The sequence below is a fragment of the Panicum hallii genome, chromosome 4 (assembly GCF_002211085.1).
Source record: "Panicum hallii strain FIL2 chromosome 4, PHallii_v3.1, whole genome shotgun sequence".
NCBI lineage: Eukaryota > Viridiplantae > Streptophyta > Magnoliopsida > Poales > Poaceae > Panicum > Panicum hallii.
The window spans coordinates 120,310-136,064 of NC_038045.1; the positions used below are offsets into that span (position 1 = coordinate 120,310).

General features: G+C 44.5%; 3 protein-coding genes across 4 annotated transcripts; 2 read left to right on the plus strand and 1 right to left on the minus strand.

The window, feature by feature from the left end:
- Positions 1–5: 5 nt before the first annotated feature.
- On the minus strand, positions 6–3,416 carry LOC112888714 (coiled-coil domain-containing protein 12). 2 transcript variants are annotated; one of them, XM_025955014.1, is made up of 5 exons: positions 3,164–3,416; positions 2,063–2,194; positions 752–887; positions 542–656; positions 6–412 (listed from the first exon to the last, which is right to left on the minus strand). In XM_025955014.1, exons 1-5 carry the CDS (start codon positions 3,262–3,264, stop codon positions 366–368), a joined length of 531 nt encoding a protein of 176 aa, XP_025810799.1. In that variant the 5' UTR covers positions 3,265–3,416; the 3' UTR covers positions 6–365. The 2 variants fall into 2 exon arrangements, with proteins under 2 accessions (XP_025810799.1, XP_025810798.1); XM_025955013.1 differs by having other exon boundaries at positions 530–656.
- A 1,382-nt stretch (positions 3,417–4,798) lies between these two features.
- Positions 4,799–11,069, plus strand: LOC112889563 (protease 2). The gene is made up of 11 exons (XM_025956273.1): positions 4,799–5,179; positions 5,589–5,869; positions 5,983–6,177; positions 6,405–6,751; positions 7,508–7,799; positions 7,916–8,074; positions 8,512–8,877; positions 9,490–9,555; positions 9,728–9,776; positions 9,853–9,976; positions 10,409–11,069. The coding sequence occupies exons 1-11, from the start codon at positions 4,843–4,845 to the stop codon at positions 10,470–10,472; spliced, it is 2,280 nt and encodes a 759-aa protein (XP_025812058.1). The 5' UTR covers positions 4,799–4,842; the 3' UTR covers positions 10,473–11,069.
- A 348-nt stretch (positions 11,070–11,417) lies between these two features.
- LOC112889275 lies at positions 11,418–15,515 on the plus strand. The gene is made up of 3 exons (XM_025955829.1): positions 11,418–11,666; positions 11,937–11,987; positions 12,272–15,515. Exon 3 carries the CDS (start codon positions 12,371–12,373, stop codon positions 15,122–15,124), a length of 2,754 nt encoding a protein of 917 aa, XP_025811614.1. The 5' UTR covers positions 11,418–11,666; positions 11,937–11,987; positions 12,272–12,370; the 3' UTR covers positions 15,125–15,515.
- The last annotated feature ends 240 nt before the right edge of the window (positions 15,516–15,755 follow it).

A 15,755-nucleotide genomic window follows, 5' to 3' on the forward strand; every position in this document is an offset into this window, starting at 1 on the left:
AAGGGGACTTAATGCAGACCATGAGTTTTTTTTTTCCGTTGCAAAATAAGCTTTCTGAAAGAGCTAGAATGTAAAAGATTCACTCTGCTAAATGCAGCATGAAGGCATGCTTCGTAACCAACACACTAGTTTGATATGGTCTACGCAAAACAGGACACAACTACTACAGCTCAGGCTTTCAAGAAGCACCGGGCAAATTTCACTCTAGTTTTATATATTAGCTTTCCTCTCAAAAACAAGGCCTAGCCAGGCACCACGTCTCATACTCATCAAGGTTGGTCCACTTCAGTTCATCCCCGCCAGTAGATACACTAAGCACCACCAGTACCTTACATATTAGGGTTTCTGTCACTGACTCGGGTTGATCAATCTTGAGCTTCCTCCAGGGCTTCTTTCTCCCTCTGTTGCTCCACTGCAAGCCGGTGGAGTAGTTAAATATCAATATGTGTAAATGCCAACCAAGCAAACAAAAAAAATCACACAATAAACTCAAAGGAAAATGAAGGAATAATTTGCCAATTAATCATACTTGAACACTCACATGCAATCTCAGCCAATGCTTTCTGTGTGCGCTTTTCAAGTTTGTCAATCCTCTTCTGCACATCACGTTTCAGATCCCAGTTTGCATTCTTTGGGGCTATGTTTCCAAAGGGGTTCTGCATGCACAATAGAATGTTGAAAGATTAATTGACAGCTTACCTTGTAAAAAGTACAAACAAGAGATCTTGAATTGAGAATACCAAGATAGTACCTCCACTTGCTTTGGTTCTGTAGTTTCAGCACTGATTGGATCTTCAAACTTAGGAAGAGAAACTGGAGCCATCTTACCACCTCGGAGTTGTTCATCGTGAGGAAGGTAGTTTCTGAACTTCATGGCAGGAAGCTCACTGCATCAAAAAGAATGCACAATTGTGAAAAAAGTATCTCACTCAGCACTAAACAGAACTCGAATCTACCACAACCATTAAATCAAAGATGGAGGTTCTCTTATCGTGTTTGGTTTGGAGATGGGTTGGGTCCATCTCTATTTTTTGGGTTGGGTTCAACCCACTTAGTGTTTGGTTGAGAGATTGGGTCCAACCCAATTTTTTGTTTGGTTAGAGGCATTTTTAGAGATGTGGATACCCATTTCACACCATTAGCAACAGTAGTCCACGGGTCCTACTTGTCATCCTCATCCTCTATTTGTTGTGCCTTATCTTCTCCATGGGCGGCAAGGCCATACGAGCACGCCGAGAGCTCCAATCGCCCATGCCGCACCCGTCGCTCGCAGCTGGCCCCGCCACTCGTCCCTGCAGGTCGCTCGCCACAGCTGGTCCCGCCGATCATCCCTGCAGGCCGCTCGACACCGCTGGTCCCGCCGCTCATCCCTGCAGCTCTCGCCACCGCTGGCCACAGCTGGCCACGCCGCTCGTCCTTGCAGGCCGCTCGCCACCGCTGGCCGAAGCTATCCCCACCACTCGCCCCTGCAGGCTGCTCGCCACCGCTGGCTGCAGCTGGCCGCGCCGCTCGCCCCTGCAGGCCGCTCGCCACCTCTAGCCGCGCCATCCCGGCGCCGCTTGCTCGCCGGCCGTCGCGCCACGTCGACCGCCCTCCACTCGCCCCGCCGTCCGCGCCTCACCTCACCTCGGGCCGCCACCGGCTGCTGCCCCTCCCCTGCGCCGCCCGCCACCGCACCGCCCCTGCCCCGCCCACGCCCGCCCCAGCGCCGGCCAGCCCCAGCGCCAACGCGCTCGCTCGCTGACGGACTCGAGACGGCGCTGACGGGGTCCCAAGTGGGTCGGGATGGTCCGCTCGATTTTGAGGGACCATCTCGACCTGCATCTGAGGGGAATATTCCCCTCAGAGATGGACCCAACCCACTTTCAATTGCAACCAAACGTGGGTTGAAGTGGGTCGAACCCGTCCCAACCCACTTCGACCCACCATCCAAACACATGCTTACATTCACATACAAGGAATTCAGTGAATGGCTTAGAACTATCATACATGGCAACACAATTCTTAGATGAAATAGAAAATGCACAATCCGTGTTCAAGGGAAAAAAAAAAGTAGACTCACCCGTCATCTTCAATCCCCTCGACCTCCTCAATGGAGCTAATATTCTCCTTAGAAGCCTCATCAGGTGCATCCTGTGGTGGTGGTAATGCTGGCTGTTCCACATGTTCTTCAGTGGCACCATGGGTCCCATTTCTGATACAATCAACAACCATAAGAACCAGCATTTAGTAGAATGTATTGAATAGAGCGTAGATATAATTTGTATTTTATGTCCATATTTCATGATACCCACGAAAGCAGATCATGAAGACCCAGCAATGTATCTACTTGGTACCGCCCTTCCACTTGTTCAAACATAAAACAGTGTCCAGCATCAACAAAACCATTCAAGTTCAACTCCACCATTTCTTTTTTTTTTTGAAGTGTGTGGACCTAGATGACACTCCACAACAAGTTTAAGGACCGTCCTTGTATTTCAGTCGCAAAGAAATTACTCTAGACTCCAGAGCATTAAATCTATGTCTTAGTGGTTCATTAAGAATTAGGATAGCTGGAATTATTTTCTGAAAAAGAATGCTCAGAACACAATTCAGAAATCACACTGCCATTAGAGTATAGTATACATCAGTTTAATGCACTAATTGCATTATCCCTTTAAATTAACACGAAGAAGGAATGTCTGGTTGGACTTCCGAATGCAAACAGAAAATGTACAACATTGGTGTAACATTTGTTGCAGCAGCATAATTGATCAGCTCAAGGTCTAGCAAACACCACTGAGCTGTGGAAAAATTGAGAACCATCTCAGCACCTCCAGATTTATATATGCGTAGATGGGTGCCAAGCTGCTTTGAAACACAAATTTCAAATGGTAAGCAAAGGAGACTTTACTTCTTTTTTTCCTTCTGGATCAATATGCTATATCACCCACAAGAATGGATTACTCCATTGAAGAATTAACAGAGCAATGTATGTCCTAGATGGTTAAGGAAACGCTAAAGTTTGTGAGAGTGGTTCCTGATGTTAGCACAGCTCCATTACACGCAGCTAATCACTAGAAACCGAGAGACCTAGTTTACTAGTTGAAAATCTAGCCGCCGCTACAGTAGGTGCGGAATTATCTAGTGAGATACAGTAGGGGATGGGAAGGAGAGATCGTACTGCTGCTCTCCGTCGGGGACGGGGGTGGAGAGGAGCTCCTTGGCGGCGCGGAGGGCACGGAGACGCTCTCGGCGGGCGGCAGCGTCCTCCTCGGCGCCCATAGCTTCCTCCTCCTAGCAGCCGGGAAGCTGGAGATGGGGAGCGCGGGGCTAGCTAGGGTTTCCAAGGTTTCTTCTCTCCCGACTTGCCGAGGAGCGCAGCAGCACGACGAACAGGAAGGAAGGGCTTTTGCTTGATGGGCCTTTGGGCTTGTTGGGCTTGTTTTACGGGGGGTGGCGATGCTAAAGTTTAGCACTATTTATCTAAATAGGAGTGCTAACAGGATCTAAATAGGAGTGCTAACAGGATGGATTAAACTTTAACTAAAATCAAATAGTAAGCGTTTAGCACTCCACTATAACCCATCTAAATAAGGCTAGATTTGGTACTGTAGTGTTTATTATAAGTCTATTACATCGTATGTTTGGATGCTAATTAGAGCATTAAATACAGATTAATAACAAAACAAATTTCATAATTCGAGATGAATCTACAAAATCTAATTAGTCCATGATTAGCTCCTGTGATGCTATACTAAACACGTGCTAATCATGGATTAAGTAGGCTTAATAGATTTGTCTTGTGAATAAGCATTAGGTTTATGCAGTTAGTTTTACAATTAGTTTATATTTAATCATTGGTATCGAAATATTCGATGTGATAGAGTTTGTTATAAGCTCGTGGAATCCAAACAACCCTAAATTTTTAGTAAAAGATAAACTAATTTTCTCTGCTACTTAAAAGATCCGAATCAATGGAAAAACTATTTTATCGGTCATCTGATGCTAGACGCTCGTTCAGAGTTTTTTTTCTCTAATATATACATTATACTAAAGAGAGGTCCAAATGACCACCTCCGAAAGAAATCTTAATACGATAGTACCTAGATTTTGCACCGAAGACAAGATCTAGGTACATGTGCCGAGGAGTGGTAAAGGAGTCACCGATCGCACCGATTTTGTGGGCAATATGAGCACTCACAAACAGTTAACAGTATAGTACAGTTTGAATGCTTCAGGTATAGCTCAACGAGTAGGATTTCTTGCGGTGAAATCTGCCCATTCGGATTTAAGATTAGACTCGGTACGACTGCTTGTTCTTTTTTCTGGATTTATTCTAGAATTTAAACGGCACTACCTTTTTAGTAGTTTTTAGTGGTAGATGATATGTCCGTTGATAGTGAGGTATCCGTGGTGATTTCATCAATCTTAATAATCTGCCGGCTTAGTCTGTCGGAGGTGCTCATATATATATATAGGGTTGCGTGCGTGTATTCATAACGAGGAGTGTGCGTGCGTGTTTGTGAGCGTCCGCTTCTGTTCTATATTTCTTTTAAGAAAATATTATTATCAGTTAACGTTTAAAATTAGGGGTACAAGCAAAGAGTATAATTCTGCTCTCGTGTCTTTCAACAGAATATCTTATTTACATGTGTATAAAAAAATACAACCAGAAATTTAAAAAGATCAGAATAGAACCAGAACTGGTCAGGATACTATTTGGAGGTGTTGTTGCAGAATTATATGTAGGTTGGTGATTACAAGTTCCTTTTTAAAAAAGTTACAAGTTGAGAAAAAGAAGAAAATAGCAATATTCAAATCCAAGCCCCAACCTTAGCCGGAACCAACCAAACGCAGGCGATGCTGCGGGTGGTGGGCTCGTCGTTGCCCCGCCGCCTTCCTCCGCTTCTCCCCCGCGCGATCTCTCCAACGCTCTCGCGCCGCCGAGCTCTCCTCCTTCTCCTCTCCTCCTCCTTCGGCTTCGGGGCCCCTTCCTGCTGTCGCGGCTCTTCCCTTGCGCACTCCTACGCCTCCATGGCGGCGCCGCCGGTGGCGAAGAAGGTGCCGCTTGAGCTCGTCGACCACGGCGACGTCCGCGTCGACAACTACTACTGGCTCCGCGACGACTCCCGATCCGACCCGGACGTCCTCGCACACCTCCGCGCCGAGAACGACTACACGGCCGCCGTCATGTCCGGTCAGTCCAGTACCACTTTACCACTGCAATTGTCGTACCGGATGCCTCCTACCTGTTCCTTCGGAGCTTTTGCGTATCGCTTCGATCTCTGCTCGCGCGCCTTGGATCAGCGGCGATCTGTGCTTAACGCCAGATGGCTTTCACTCTTTCAGGCCTTGGCGTGAATTAGCTTCGATCCACTCAGACACACCATTGTTTTTTCGTCACGATAATTCTAATTTGTCGCTTATTACAAGCTACAAGATCAGTCCCTTCAGACTGGTTGCCGAATCGATTGTGTATCATGCTGTAGGGCGGACAATGTATCCTCATGTTTCCTGCTAGAGTGTCAGTTCTATTTCGATCTGTACTGCTGTCAGGAGTCTGTCCCTTCAATTTCGCTCCTGATATGCTTACCCTGGCAACTCAGATGTCAAGCAACTCGAGGATGAAATATATGCTGAAATCAGAGGAAGAATTAAGGAAGACGATATAGATGCACCTCTTCGCAAAGGGCATTACTACTACTATGAAAGGACATTGGCTGGCAAGGAGTATGCACAACACTGTAGGCGCCTTGTACCGACCGATGCTCCAATTACAGTCCACGACGTGATGCCCACAGGACCTGATGCTCCTGTTGAGCATATTATTCTAGATGAGAATGTCAAGGCTGAGGGCCATGATTACTACAGCATTGGTGCTTTCAAGGTAAACCTGTCAGTTTGACCTCCCTACCCACTTCTCTCTTTCAAGGTGTTTTCCTCTCACGTGTGCCCCTTCGATGTTCCTTGTGCCTAATATGATTTAACTGTTCGTTTCAGGTCAGTCCCAACAATAAGCTAGTGGCTTACGCAGAAGACACTAAAGGCGATGAAATTTACACTGTCTATGTCATTGACGCCGAGAGTGGACAATATGTTGGGCAACCACTTAAAGGAATTACTTCTGACATTGAGTGGGCTGGTGATGATCACCTTGTTTACATTACAATGGATAGCATTCTTCGGCCAGATAAAGTATGTCACTTGTTCCTCTCGCTTCTTCTAACTCCTACATGGCATGATCTTGTTTTACAAGTTCAGTTGAAATTTCAGGTCATTTTTTTTAGATTGATTAGTTATGTTGCTGTGCCTGTATATGTTATGTTAATGGATGGTTTTAGTGCTAGCATCAACTGGTGACATAATTTTCATGGTGTTTGTGATAATTATAATCATCTTATATTTTTTATGGGCCTTTGCAGGTATGGCTGCATAAGCTAGGGTCTGATCAATCAAGCGATGCTTGTCTTTATCATGAGAAAGATGACACATTTTCTCTTGGCCTTCAAGCCTCTGAAAGCAAGAAATATTTATTTGTTGAGTCTGAAAGCAAAAACACTAGCTTTATATTCTACCTGGACACATCCAAACAGAACAAGGAACTTGCGGTTTTGACGCCTCGTGTGTATGGCATTGATACAACAGCTAGTCATCGTGGAAATCATTTCTTTATTATGAGGCGAAGTGATGAATTTTACAATTCTGAATTGGTTGCTTGCCCACTGGATAATGTAGCTGAGACCACTGTACTGCTACCGCATAGAGAAAGGTACTTACCTGTTATAAAAGTTTCAGAAACCATTCTTATGGTTGATATATCACGTACCCAGTATCATACTAGTTCAGGAATAACTTTAAACAATTTGTTTATAATGTTGCGATACTATCTTTGTTAAGTTGCTCTTGATGAAGAATGATTTGTGAACCTTGCATAACCATTTGAGATCAACTCTCAATCTTCTTCTAGGATTTTTTTTTGCACGCAGGAGAACTGCATATCTTTGCATTAAGTTGAAGAAATAAAGAGTTTAAACGCGAGTGCCATGGACTCTCAATCTTCTTCTAGGATATTAATTGCATTTTATCAATGAATATTGGAACCCTTTACAGCTGCAACATGCCAACGTAGACCTTTTTCCTATTCTCAAGTTTAGCTATGGAATATTGGAATATGGTTCAGTTTTAGGAATATTGGATCTTTGATAGGATGACCGTCAAAGATTTAGATTTAGTTACCACTGCTTCCTGGGTTTTGTTATTTAGAGTTTTTCCTATGTAACTAGTATGTAAGAGGCTTGATGCTCTGGCAGTGATATACGATGGTTCATTGAAACTGCAGCTAATAGAAAATTTGATGAAGCTACTAGTTAAGCGATTCATCCTGCACCCTACATGTTTGCAAATTTAATTGATTACGCTTTGCTCTTCTTATCGATGGGTGCATTATTCGCTAGAGCTTAAATGCCCATTGACAACAAAAGTACATAACATGTCACCATTGCATCAAAATTGATACCCCCTTCAGTGTGAAAATACAGGACTTCCAGCTCTTTGACAACCATATTGCTGTATACGAGCGTGAGAATGGCCTGCGCAAAGTAACCGTATACCGGCTACCTGCTATTGGAGAGTCAATTGGACAACTTCAGGGAGGTCGGACGATTGATTTTATTGATCCAACATATGCTGTGGACCCTGAGGAGTCACAGTTTCATTCCACTGTTCTTCGATTTCATTATAGCTCAATGAGGACCCCACCCTCTGTTTACGACTATGATATGGATTCAGGGGTGTCTGTGCTGAAGAAGATTGACCCTGTAAGCTAATTAGTTGCACTAGATTTTTTTTTTGTTTTTGGTATTCTGACCAGCATTGATTTATTTTTAATTACTTTTGCAAATCAATTGTGATATGATCTCCTAAATGTTCATAGGTTTTAGGTGGATTTGATGCATCAAATTATGTAACAGAAAGGAAGTGGGCTGCTGCAGCCGATGGCACTCAGATCCCCATGTCCATTCTATACAGAAAAGATCTTGTGAAGCTTGATGGCTCAGACCCTTTGCTGCTATATGGCTATGGCTCCTACGAGGTATGCATCTTTGGGTCATTTTGGGATGCAAATGTTTCACTTGGAATGTTGATGTATTTCTTCTTTATATGTATACAACATTTATAGAGTACAGACTGTATTTGCTTATTTGCTAATGTGGCATCGTATATTCATTTGCCGTTATTCATTGTCATTTTGAAGTGATAACAGTTCTTGAGCATTCGGTTATTCAAGTGTTTGCTTGCTGAATGATATGCTTCAATAATTTGATACCATAAAGATTCCTTGTCAGGACCTAGCAATGAATTACCAGCAAAATTTGATCAGAATTCTGGTCTCTCGATCAATTTGTAGCAAGTAGCAACTGATAAGACGTGGCAACTTGTCATTGAGGCTACCAGATGATTATAGGTTTCAGGAACAGAATGGTATTGGCTTAACCATGCCCTTATTTTCATACTTTGTTATGGTTGCAGATTTGCATTGATCCGAGTTTCAGAGGATCAAGATTCTCTCTAGTTGATAGGGGTCTTATATATGTGATAGCTCATATTCGTGGTGGTGGTGAAATGGGCCGGAAATGGTATGAGGATGGGAAGCTTTTGAAGAAGAAGAACACTTTTACCGATTTCATTGATTGTGCCGAGCACTTGATAAGAAACAAATACTGTTCCAAGGAAAAGCTTTGCATCAATGGCAGAAGTGCAGGTGGCTTACTGATGGGTGCTGTCCTAAATATGAGGCCTGACTTATTCAAGGCTGCTGTTGCTGGAGTCCCTTTTGTTGATGTTGTGACAACTATGCTTGATCCAACTATCCCCCTGACAACAGCTGAATGGGAGGTATCCATTTCCTCTTCGGTTCAGATGCTTATTATGCCATTTTTTCCCCGCATGTTCCACTATCATATTGCCATTTTATAATTAGCAAAAAATATAATTTGTAGAGATACTTTCTGGAAATGTTCTTTGGTGCCGTTTTGTCCTTTCCCTAACACTTAATCGCCTTTGGGTACCACATCATCAAATCAATACCAATTGATATATCCATCCAAATGTTTAAGCAATGCATTCTTTTGAATATCTGTCCAGCTGGGTCAGGTTTAAGCTTTAGTTCACGTTGAGCGCAAAGGTTGGGCCACACTGCAGACTGGGGCTAAATACTTAGGCAAAGATTGGTATGTTAGACTTGAGCAAATCTCAGGGGTAGAATACGACGATTCCTTGTTATAATAGCTATTATAGACTCCTTTATAATCTGAACAAATTTAGCTTTTGAATCGTTCTTTAATTTCCTTATGCTCTGTGCCTGAGAATAGGAACGGAATAGTTGGCCCTTGCGTGACAATTGCAATTCTGTGATGTTTTTTATTCGAGCTGTACACTCGTCCATTCTGTTACGGCTATCTACTTGTTTCCATTCTCATGAATTCGTGTTTGTTACCCTTGGTTCAGGAGTGGGGTGATCCAAGAAAAGAAGAATACTACTACTATATGAAATCGTACTCTCCTGTTGACAATGTGAGTGGCGATGTTTGTGCCCCCCTTGGCATATTATTTACTAATGATGAAGCTAGGATGATGTTTATTCTGGTGAAAATATGTATGTTAGCCGTGGAGTGAGTCTGTGGATGCATGCATTAATATGTAGTGTTATTGAGGTGTGGTGTCTTGTTGTTTGCCCATGTGACAGGTGGCAGCACAAGGGTATCCCAACATTCTTGTCACCGCTGGCTTAAACGGTAGGTGTCCCTTGGATTTGCATTTGAGAAAAGACTGGTAGGTATCTGAGTCGTTTGGTTGGTGATAACGAACCAGATCCTCGCGTGATGTACTCTGAACCGGCGAAATACGTGGCGAAGCTGAGGGAGCTGAAGACGGACGGCAATCTCCTGTTGTTCAGGTGCGAGCTGGGTGCCGGACACTTCTCCAAGTCGGGAAGGTACAGAAGTAGTTTGTTTGGTAGATGAAAGTTGTGTTCGTTTCCTGGGGTCTAAAGTTTAGAGGGGTCATATCAAAGAGAATCTTATCATTTATAAGTATTAAATAAAGTCTAATTATAAAATTAATTGCAGAATCCTAGTGCTAATTCGCGAGACGAATCTAATGAGGTATATTAGTCCATGATTAGCGGATGATTACTGTAGCATCACTGTTGCAAATTATGGATTAATTAGGCTCATTAAATTTGTCTCGCGAATTAGCACCCAGCTGTGCAAAAAGTTTTATAAACAGATTTTATTTAATATTTTTAAATAGCAAGATTCTTTTTGATGTGATGGATCTAAAATTTAGAGGGCTGGAAACGAACAGTCCCGAAGCAAAGTAAGGTAGGAGGAGTAAGATGCTGACGATGGCTTTGCTGTGGTTGCAGGTTCGAGAAATTACAGGAAGATGCGTTCACTTACGCGTTTATCCTCAAGGCGCTGGGCGTATGATTGGATTGGGTGTTAGGTTGTTGATGTGTTGTGCGTTCCTCTGGAGTTGTGAGAAATATGATTGGACAGTAAAGTATGGCGGGGTGTTTTGTTTTCTTTTATCTTTGGCTGGGAGCCTGAAGAGGAGAGTAGAATGAATTTGTTGATCGATCATCATCATATTCAAATTGGCATGCCGGCCATGTCATGTGGCATGAGTTGCTGGGCCCTGGGCCCGGGCAGGCAGAAAGAAAGGAGGAGGATGCCATTGCCGCAGCTGCTGCGCAGTGGCAGCCAAAAGTGAGTGGGTTGGGTCGGGGGTGGCTCAGCTGGGACGGGACTGGACGGGAGGGAGCATCGCCGTCGTCTCGTCAGGAAGGAAGGCCCAGGAATCCATGGAATGGGTCAAGTCAGGTTGTCGTGCTCGTGCTCTGCTCGTTCGTGGCGGCTGCCGGCAGACATCCATCGTACAGCCTGCCTGTCTTGTCTTGACCAGGTTGCTGCTTTGCTTGATTGCTACAAGGGTTGTGTTGCGTTGTGTTGAGCGAGGCATGAATACTCTCTTTAAGAGTCCATCATATATAATTAATATTACTTGTTGTTGGAAGAATTCAATTATACAAGGAGCAGCGAGCATAACGGATGGACCAAATAGCATAATAATAATAATAATACTTACTATTCCAAATTATTATTAGTCGTTTTGGATTTTCTAGATACATAGTTTTTTTTCTATATATTATGTCTAGGCGTAAAGCCAAGGCTATGAAATTTAGAACTGAGAGAGTAAAAGGTGAATCAAAGAAAATTATATATACACCACTCTAGTCCAGTAGCAAAATAATAATAATAAAAAAGAATGGAGCGCTTGTCTAGTGGGCCTGTGGGGGGAGGCTGCACCCAACCCAAGGCAAGGCCAGGCCCGCCCTTTCTCCCTCCTCGGCCCCCTCCCCGCGCGGAACGGAGCGGACCCGACCCGACCCGACCCGACCCCAGCAGGCGAGAGAGCACCAACACCGCAGAGAACACGCCTCCTCCCCCCTTCCCCTCCAGATCCAGAGGCCTCCCGCCGCCCCTCCTTCCTTCCCTCCCCTCCTCCTCAGCTGCTGCGGCCGTGGAGGTGGAGTCGGGGGCCAGTCCGTCCTCCCAATCCCCAATTCGGTCGGGATTCCCTCCTGCCTTCGCCTTCGCCTTCGATTCGATTCCATTCGATTGGTAAGAAACCCTAACTAACCTCTGCCTCCCATCAATTTCAATCCATCCTTCGTCCTTGCCGATTGCCCATGGATTTCTTTGTTTGCGCCGCCCAAAACCAAATCAAATGACTAGAGATCCTTCGTCTACCCGAGATGCCATAATTAATGATACTTTATTATTTATATACTGCTAGCACACGTTCCCCATCTCATTTCATTTCTCCAATACCAATATTGCTTAAGATCCATGGGACCACATTCCTCACTTGCTGCTACCCCTCTCTTGCAGACGTTCACCCCCTGGGGCCTAAGGTCATATGACGCCGCCACAGCACCACAGGTGGAAATCCAACCTCCTCTCTGTATCCTCCTCGCTCGGCCACCTGCTGGCTGGGCTTCTATTTAATTATTCGCCCACCATCGATTACAAGAATTAGCCTCTATTTATGAATCGCTACCAACTATGTTTGCTAAGGCAATTCATCAGGTCGCACTTATATGCTGCTGTTTCGTTCAACAACAAACTCTCTTGCCCACGTGATCCATGCACACTGATAATTTTTCTTCACATTCTGCCCTTAGTACTCGTTGTTGACTGAATTAGAATTACTATGCCCCTTTCAGGAACTTTTTTCAACTTAATGAATATTGGTGGTGAACTTTGGAGCCAAAAAAAGATTCCTTCCAAGGGTAAAGTAGCAGACCAGCGATAAAAAAGGCAAGATGCTCGAGGATTTCTTCACTCTAACTGAGATGAAGGATGGAATTTCAACTCCTGCAAGAATTGCCGAGCTTATATCCGAGATCCAGAAGCTAAAAGACGCTGCTCAGATTAACACACCCGACATGATAAGGCAGTGTTCTACTGCTGCAAACACACTAGCATCCACCAAAAACGAAGAGTGCCTTCAACATTTCGTTCACCTCAACGGTGTTGGCTTTCTCAACCATTGGCTTCAGGATGCTCAAAATTGTGGTGGGGATGTCAGCACTTCAGCTGAGGATCTGATTGTTGCAATACTAACTGCGTTGGAGTGTCTTCCGATCAATAATGAGCAATCAACTTCAAGTGGAGTTATATCTACTGTTAACCACCTACTTGCTCACGGAAATGCCGTGATCAACCAAAAGGCGAGAGCACTCTGTCAGAAGTGGAGCACTGTACCAAAATATGGTACAAATGACAAACATTTTGATACAGAGGAGGCATGTCGGACTGATCAAAAGACCCCAGAAGTTAGCCTCAAGACAGAAATTGATAAACACAGTGTAGCGAACGAAGTTGGAAATACTGTTGATGAATCAAAACCTGAGGTGATGACTTGTTCAGATGCACCTTTGTCTGATCCTTCCCTGACCAATGATAATACAGATGCGACAAAGCAACCACCAGCGCTGACATCGCCAAATTCGTCAAATGGAAACACAACACTAGGAGATGCGAAGAACTTGGTACCGTCCCCTACATCTGCATGTCATGGGGGCTTAGAAGATGGACAGTCCATCACCAAGGAAACTTCTGCTTCAAATGATGTAGATTTGTCCGTGAGTGGCATACTCCGGTCAAACTCGATCAATGCAAAGAGCAGTTCTGGGAAAGATGCACCTTTGGATGCGACTCCAGCGGCCATGTCTGTAGAGCCTAATAAACCTGACAAGCTGTTTGTTAATAGTAAAATGGATTTGGAGGATAACATTGTTTCAACTAGCTCATGTATTAGGGAATCTGAGCCATTTGCAGCTGGTAGATTTCATTTGGAGAAGGATACAGCAGCCACTTTGAACCATCTCGCCTCTGTAACCCGTGATTTGCAAGGTTTGACTGAGGAAAGTACAGGCAAAGAAGAGGGACCTACATCGTCATCTAGTACAGATGATACAGGCATGGGCAGTGAATATATATTGAAGAGATGCATGATGAGCTTTGGGGATTCCTCGAAGGCAACAGACATAAAATCGACTGCATTGAAAGGGGAGAAATCAACACGACTAACAGAGTATGATGATACAGATGCACTAGAAGTAGCACGTCTGGTAGCTATTGAGGTGGAACGGGAGGTCATTGACTACAGAGGACCCTTTTGTGGTTCTCCTGATATTAATTCCAGGAATGCTGATAGTCCTGACTTGGAAGCACGGCGGCAGCCTGTACCTGCTGTTGATGAACTGAATGACAATAAATCTTCCACTACAGGTGCTGATTCAGGAAGTTCCTCATCTCTAAAGGAGGATGGATCAGGCATTACAGATGGCAGTGGTCCATTGAGTAGAAAACATACACGGGGTGTGGAACTGGGCAACTTAGACCTCAATGAAAATCAGTGTCCAGAGGAAGCTGACTGTAACCCCAAGTCCATTCTTAGTAATTCTGTCAATCTGTCAATGCCTATAGCTGTGGCTGCTTCAAGAGGCTCATCTGTGTTTCCAGCTCGACTCCACTTTGAAGGTGAACTCGGGTGGAAAGGCTCTGCTGCAACCAGTGCCTTTCGGCCAGCTCCACCTCGGCGGACTCCTGATGCAGAGAAGTCGCTGTCAGCTTCTTCACATAAAACAAGCAATGTGCTGTTTGATTTAAATGTAGCTGACAGTGATAGTGCTACTTCTGGTGAGCCACTCTCAACAGCAATCCTGCCAGCTTCATCTGACCTAGCTTCCAAGGGTGCTTCTACAGCAGTTGGTGTGAGCAGAGGACTGAAACTTGACCTTAATTGCTCATGTGGCGATGAGGAAGATGCTATCACTGCAAGCAATGTAGCGCCTATGTGGAACCGCCAACAATTCAATGGCAACTGGAGTCAACCTTCTTCGTCCTCTTCTTCAAGGCAACCTGCAGTCAGAAACTTTGACTTGAATGACAACATGTCAATCACTGATGGTTCTGGACGAGGAATAGATGGGTCTTCTGTCAAGACTCCTCTAAGGGATTCGTCAGATCATTCTGCCGTGACAATTATGGGTAAGAGGATACTTGTTGGGCAGAAAGAACATGGGCAACAATACCAGCATAACTTTCTGGGACTGAGTGCGGAATCAAGAGTTCCTGCGAGATCTATTCAGTCTTTTGCGCATACTTCTGATTATAGTGGTGTCAGTTATCCATCTCAACCTGCTATGCCTTTCCCGCCAGCTTTCTTTGCCACAGGAGGCGTTCCATACATGGTTGATGCAAAGGGTGCACCAGTCATACCACCGCTATCAGGCTTAAGCCTCGGCATTTCTCATCCATCTTTCAGCACCAGAGCAACCCCACCCTCATCTAATGAATTGAGTTACTATCATCCTAGCATGGATTTCAACTATGGATTGCCATCTGAAGGTGCACGTAGGGAAGCCGGAAGCTACTGGCCCGTGTCCTACCAGGGTCAGACCATCTTTATGGATGAACGCGCGAGGACTGTGTCACAAGGTGGCAGTTCTGGGTTGGTGCTGAAGCGAAAAGAACCAGAGTCAGGTTGGGATATGTACTCACGTCGTTGAGCATGAAGGTCTGTTGCAGCTGTAATCGATTTTGTCTTGTTTTCTGAATGGTTTGTTCGATGTTCCGTTTATGGCGGCACCTTGGACATTGTATTCTAGGGTATTTCTTTGACACCAGAAAATGGGTCAGCTTTATTAGGTCTGAAGACATACACGGAGAACTGAATAAGAGGTCAGCTACAGGTAGATTTAAGCGACGTTACCATGGCATGGACATTGTTAGCTGCTGGAAAGCCACCCTGTGTAGATCTGGTTCTTTGTGAATGTATTAGCTTGTTTTAGATGACATAATATAGCCAAATTGCTCTCTGCGGAAAGCTGAAATTATGTAAATCATCGTATAACTCAATAGATGAAATGCATCCTTTTCTTATCCATCTCCTTTTTCCCAGGTTGGTGCAAGTTGTATGATCAATTACTGTTGTACATATCATTTTTTACGAGCTACGCATTTAACCTTTGTATCTTGCTGGCAGTTTTTGGAACTTGGCATGCATCAGTTGCTTGCATGAGTTGCGTTCTGATACCTGATTTTTGGCAAGTGCCTTAGTGGGTATTTCTGTTTGTTTGGAGGCCTGAGTTTTGTGCCTGCCTGCCTGAGATGAAGGGACGGCTGAAGCCGGTGGTATTT

Coding starts and splice junctions, on each gene's coding strand:
- LOC112888714 (XM_025955013.1), bottom strand. CDS start 3,264: ATGGGCGCCGAGGAGGACGCTGCCGCCCGCCGAGAGCGTCTCCGTGCC. Junction 2,195..3,163: donor GTCCCCGACGGAGAGCAGCA/GTACGATCTCTC, acceptor TGATTGTATCAG/AAATGGGACCCATGGTGCCA. Junction 888..2,062: donor GAGGGGATTGAAGATGACGG/GTGAGTCTACTT, acceptor TTTTTGATGCAG/TGAGCTTCCTGCCATGAAGT.
- LOC112889275 (XM_025955829.1), top strand. CDS start 12,371: ATGCTCGAGGATTTCTTCACTCTAACTGAGATGAAGGATGGAATTTCA.
- LOC112889563 (XM_025956273.1), top strand. CDS start 4,843: ATGCTGCGGGTGGTGGGCTCGTCGTTGCCCCGCCGCCTTCCTCCGCTT. Junction 8,878..9,489: donor TGACAACAGCTGAATGGGAG/GTATCCATTTCC, acceptor CCCTTGGTTCAG/GAGTGGGGTGATCCAAGAAA. Junction 9,556..9,727: donor CGTACTCTCCTGTTGACAAT/GTGAGTGGCGAT, acceptor CCCATGTGACAG/GTGGCAGCACAAGGGTATCC.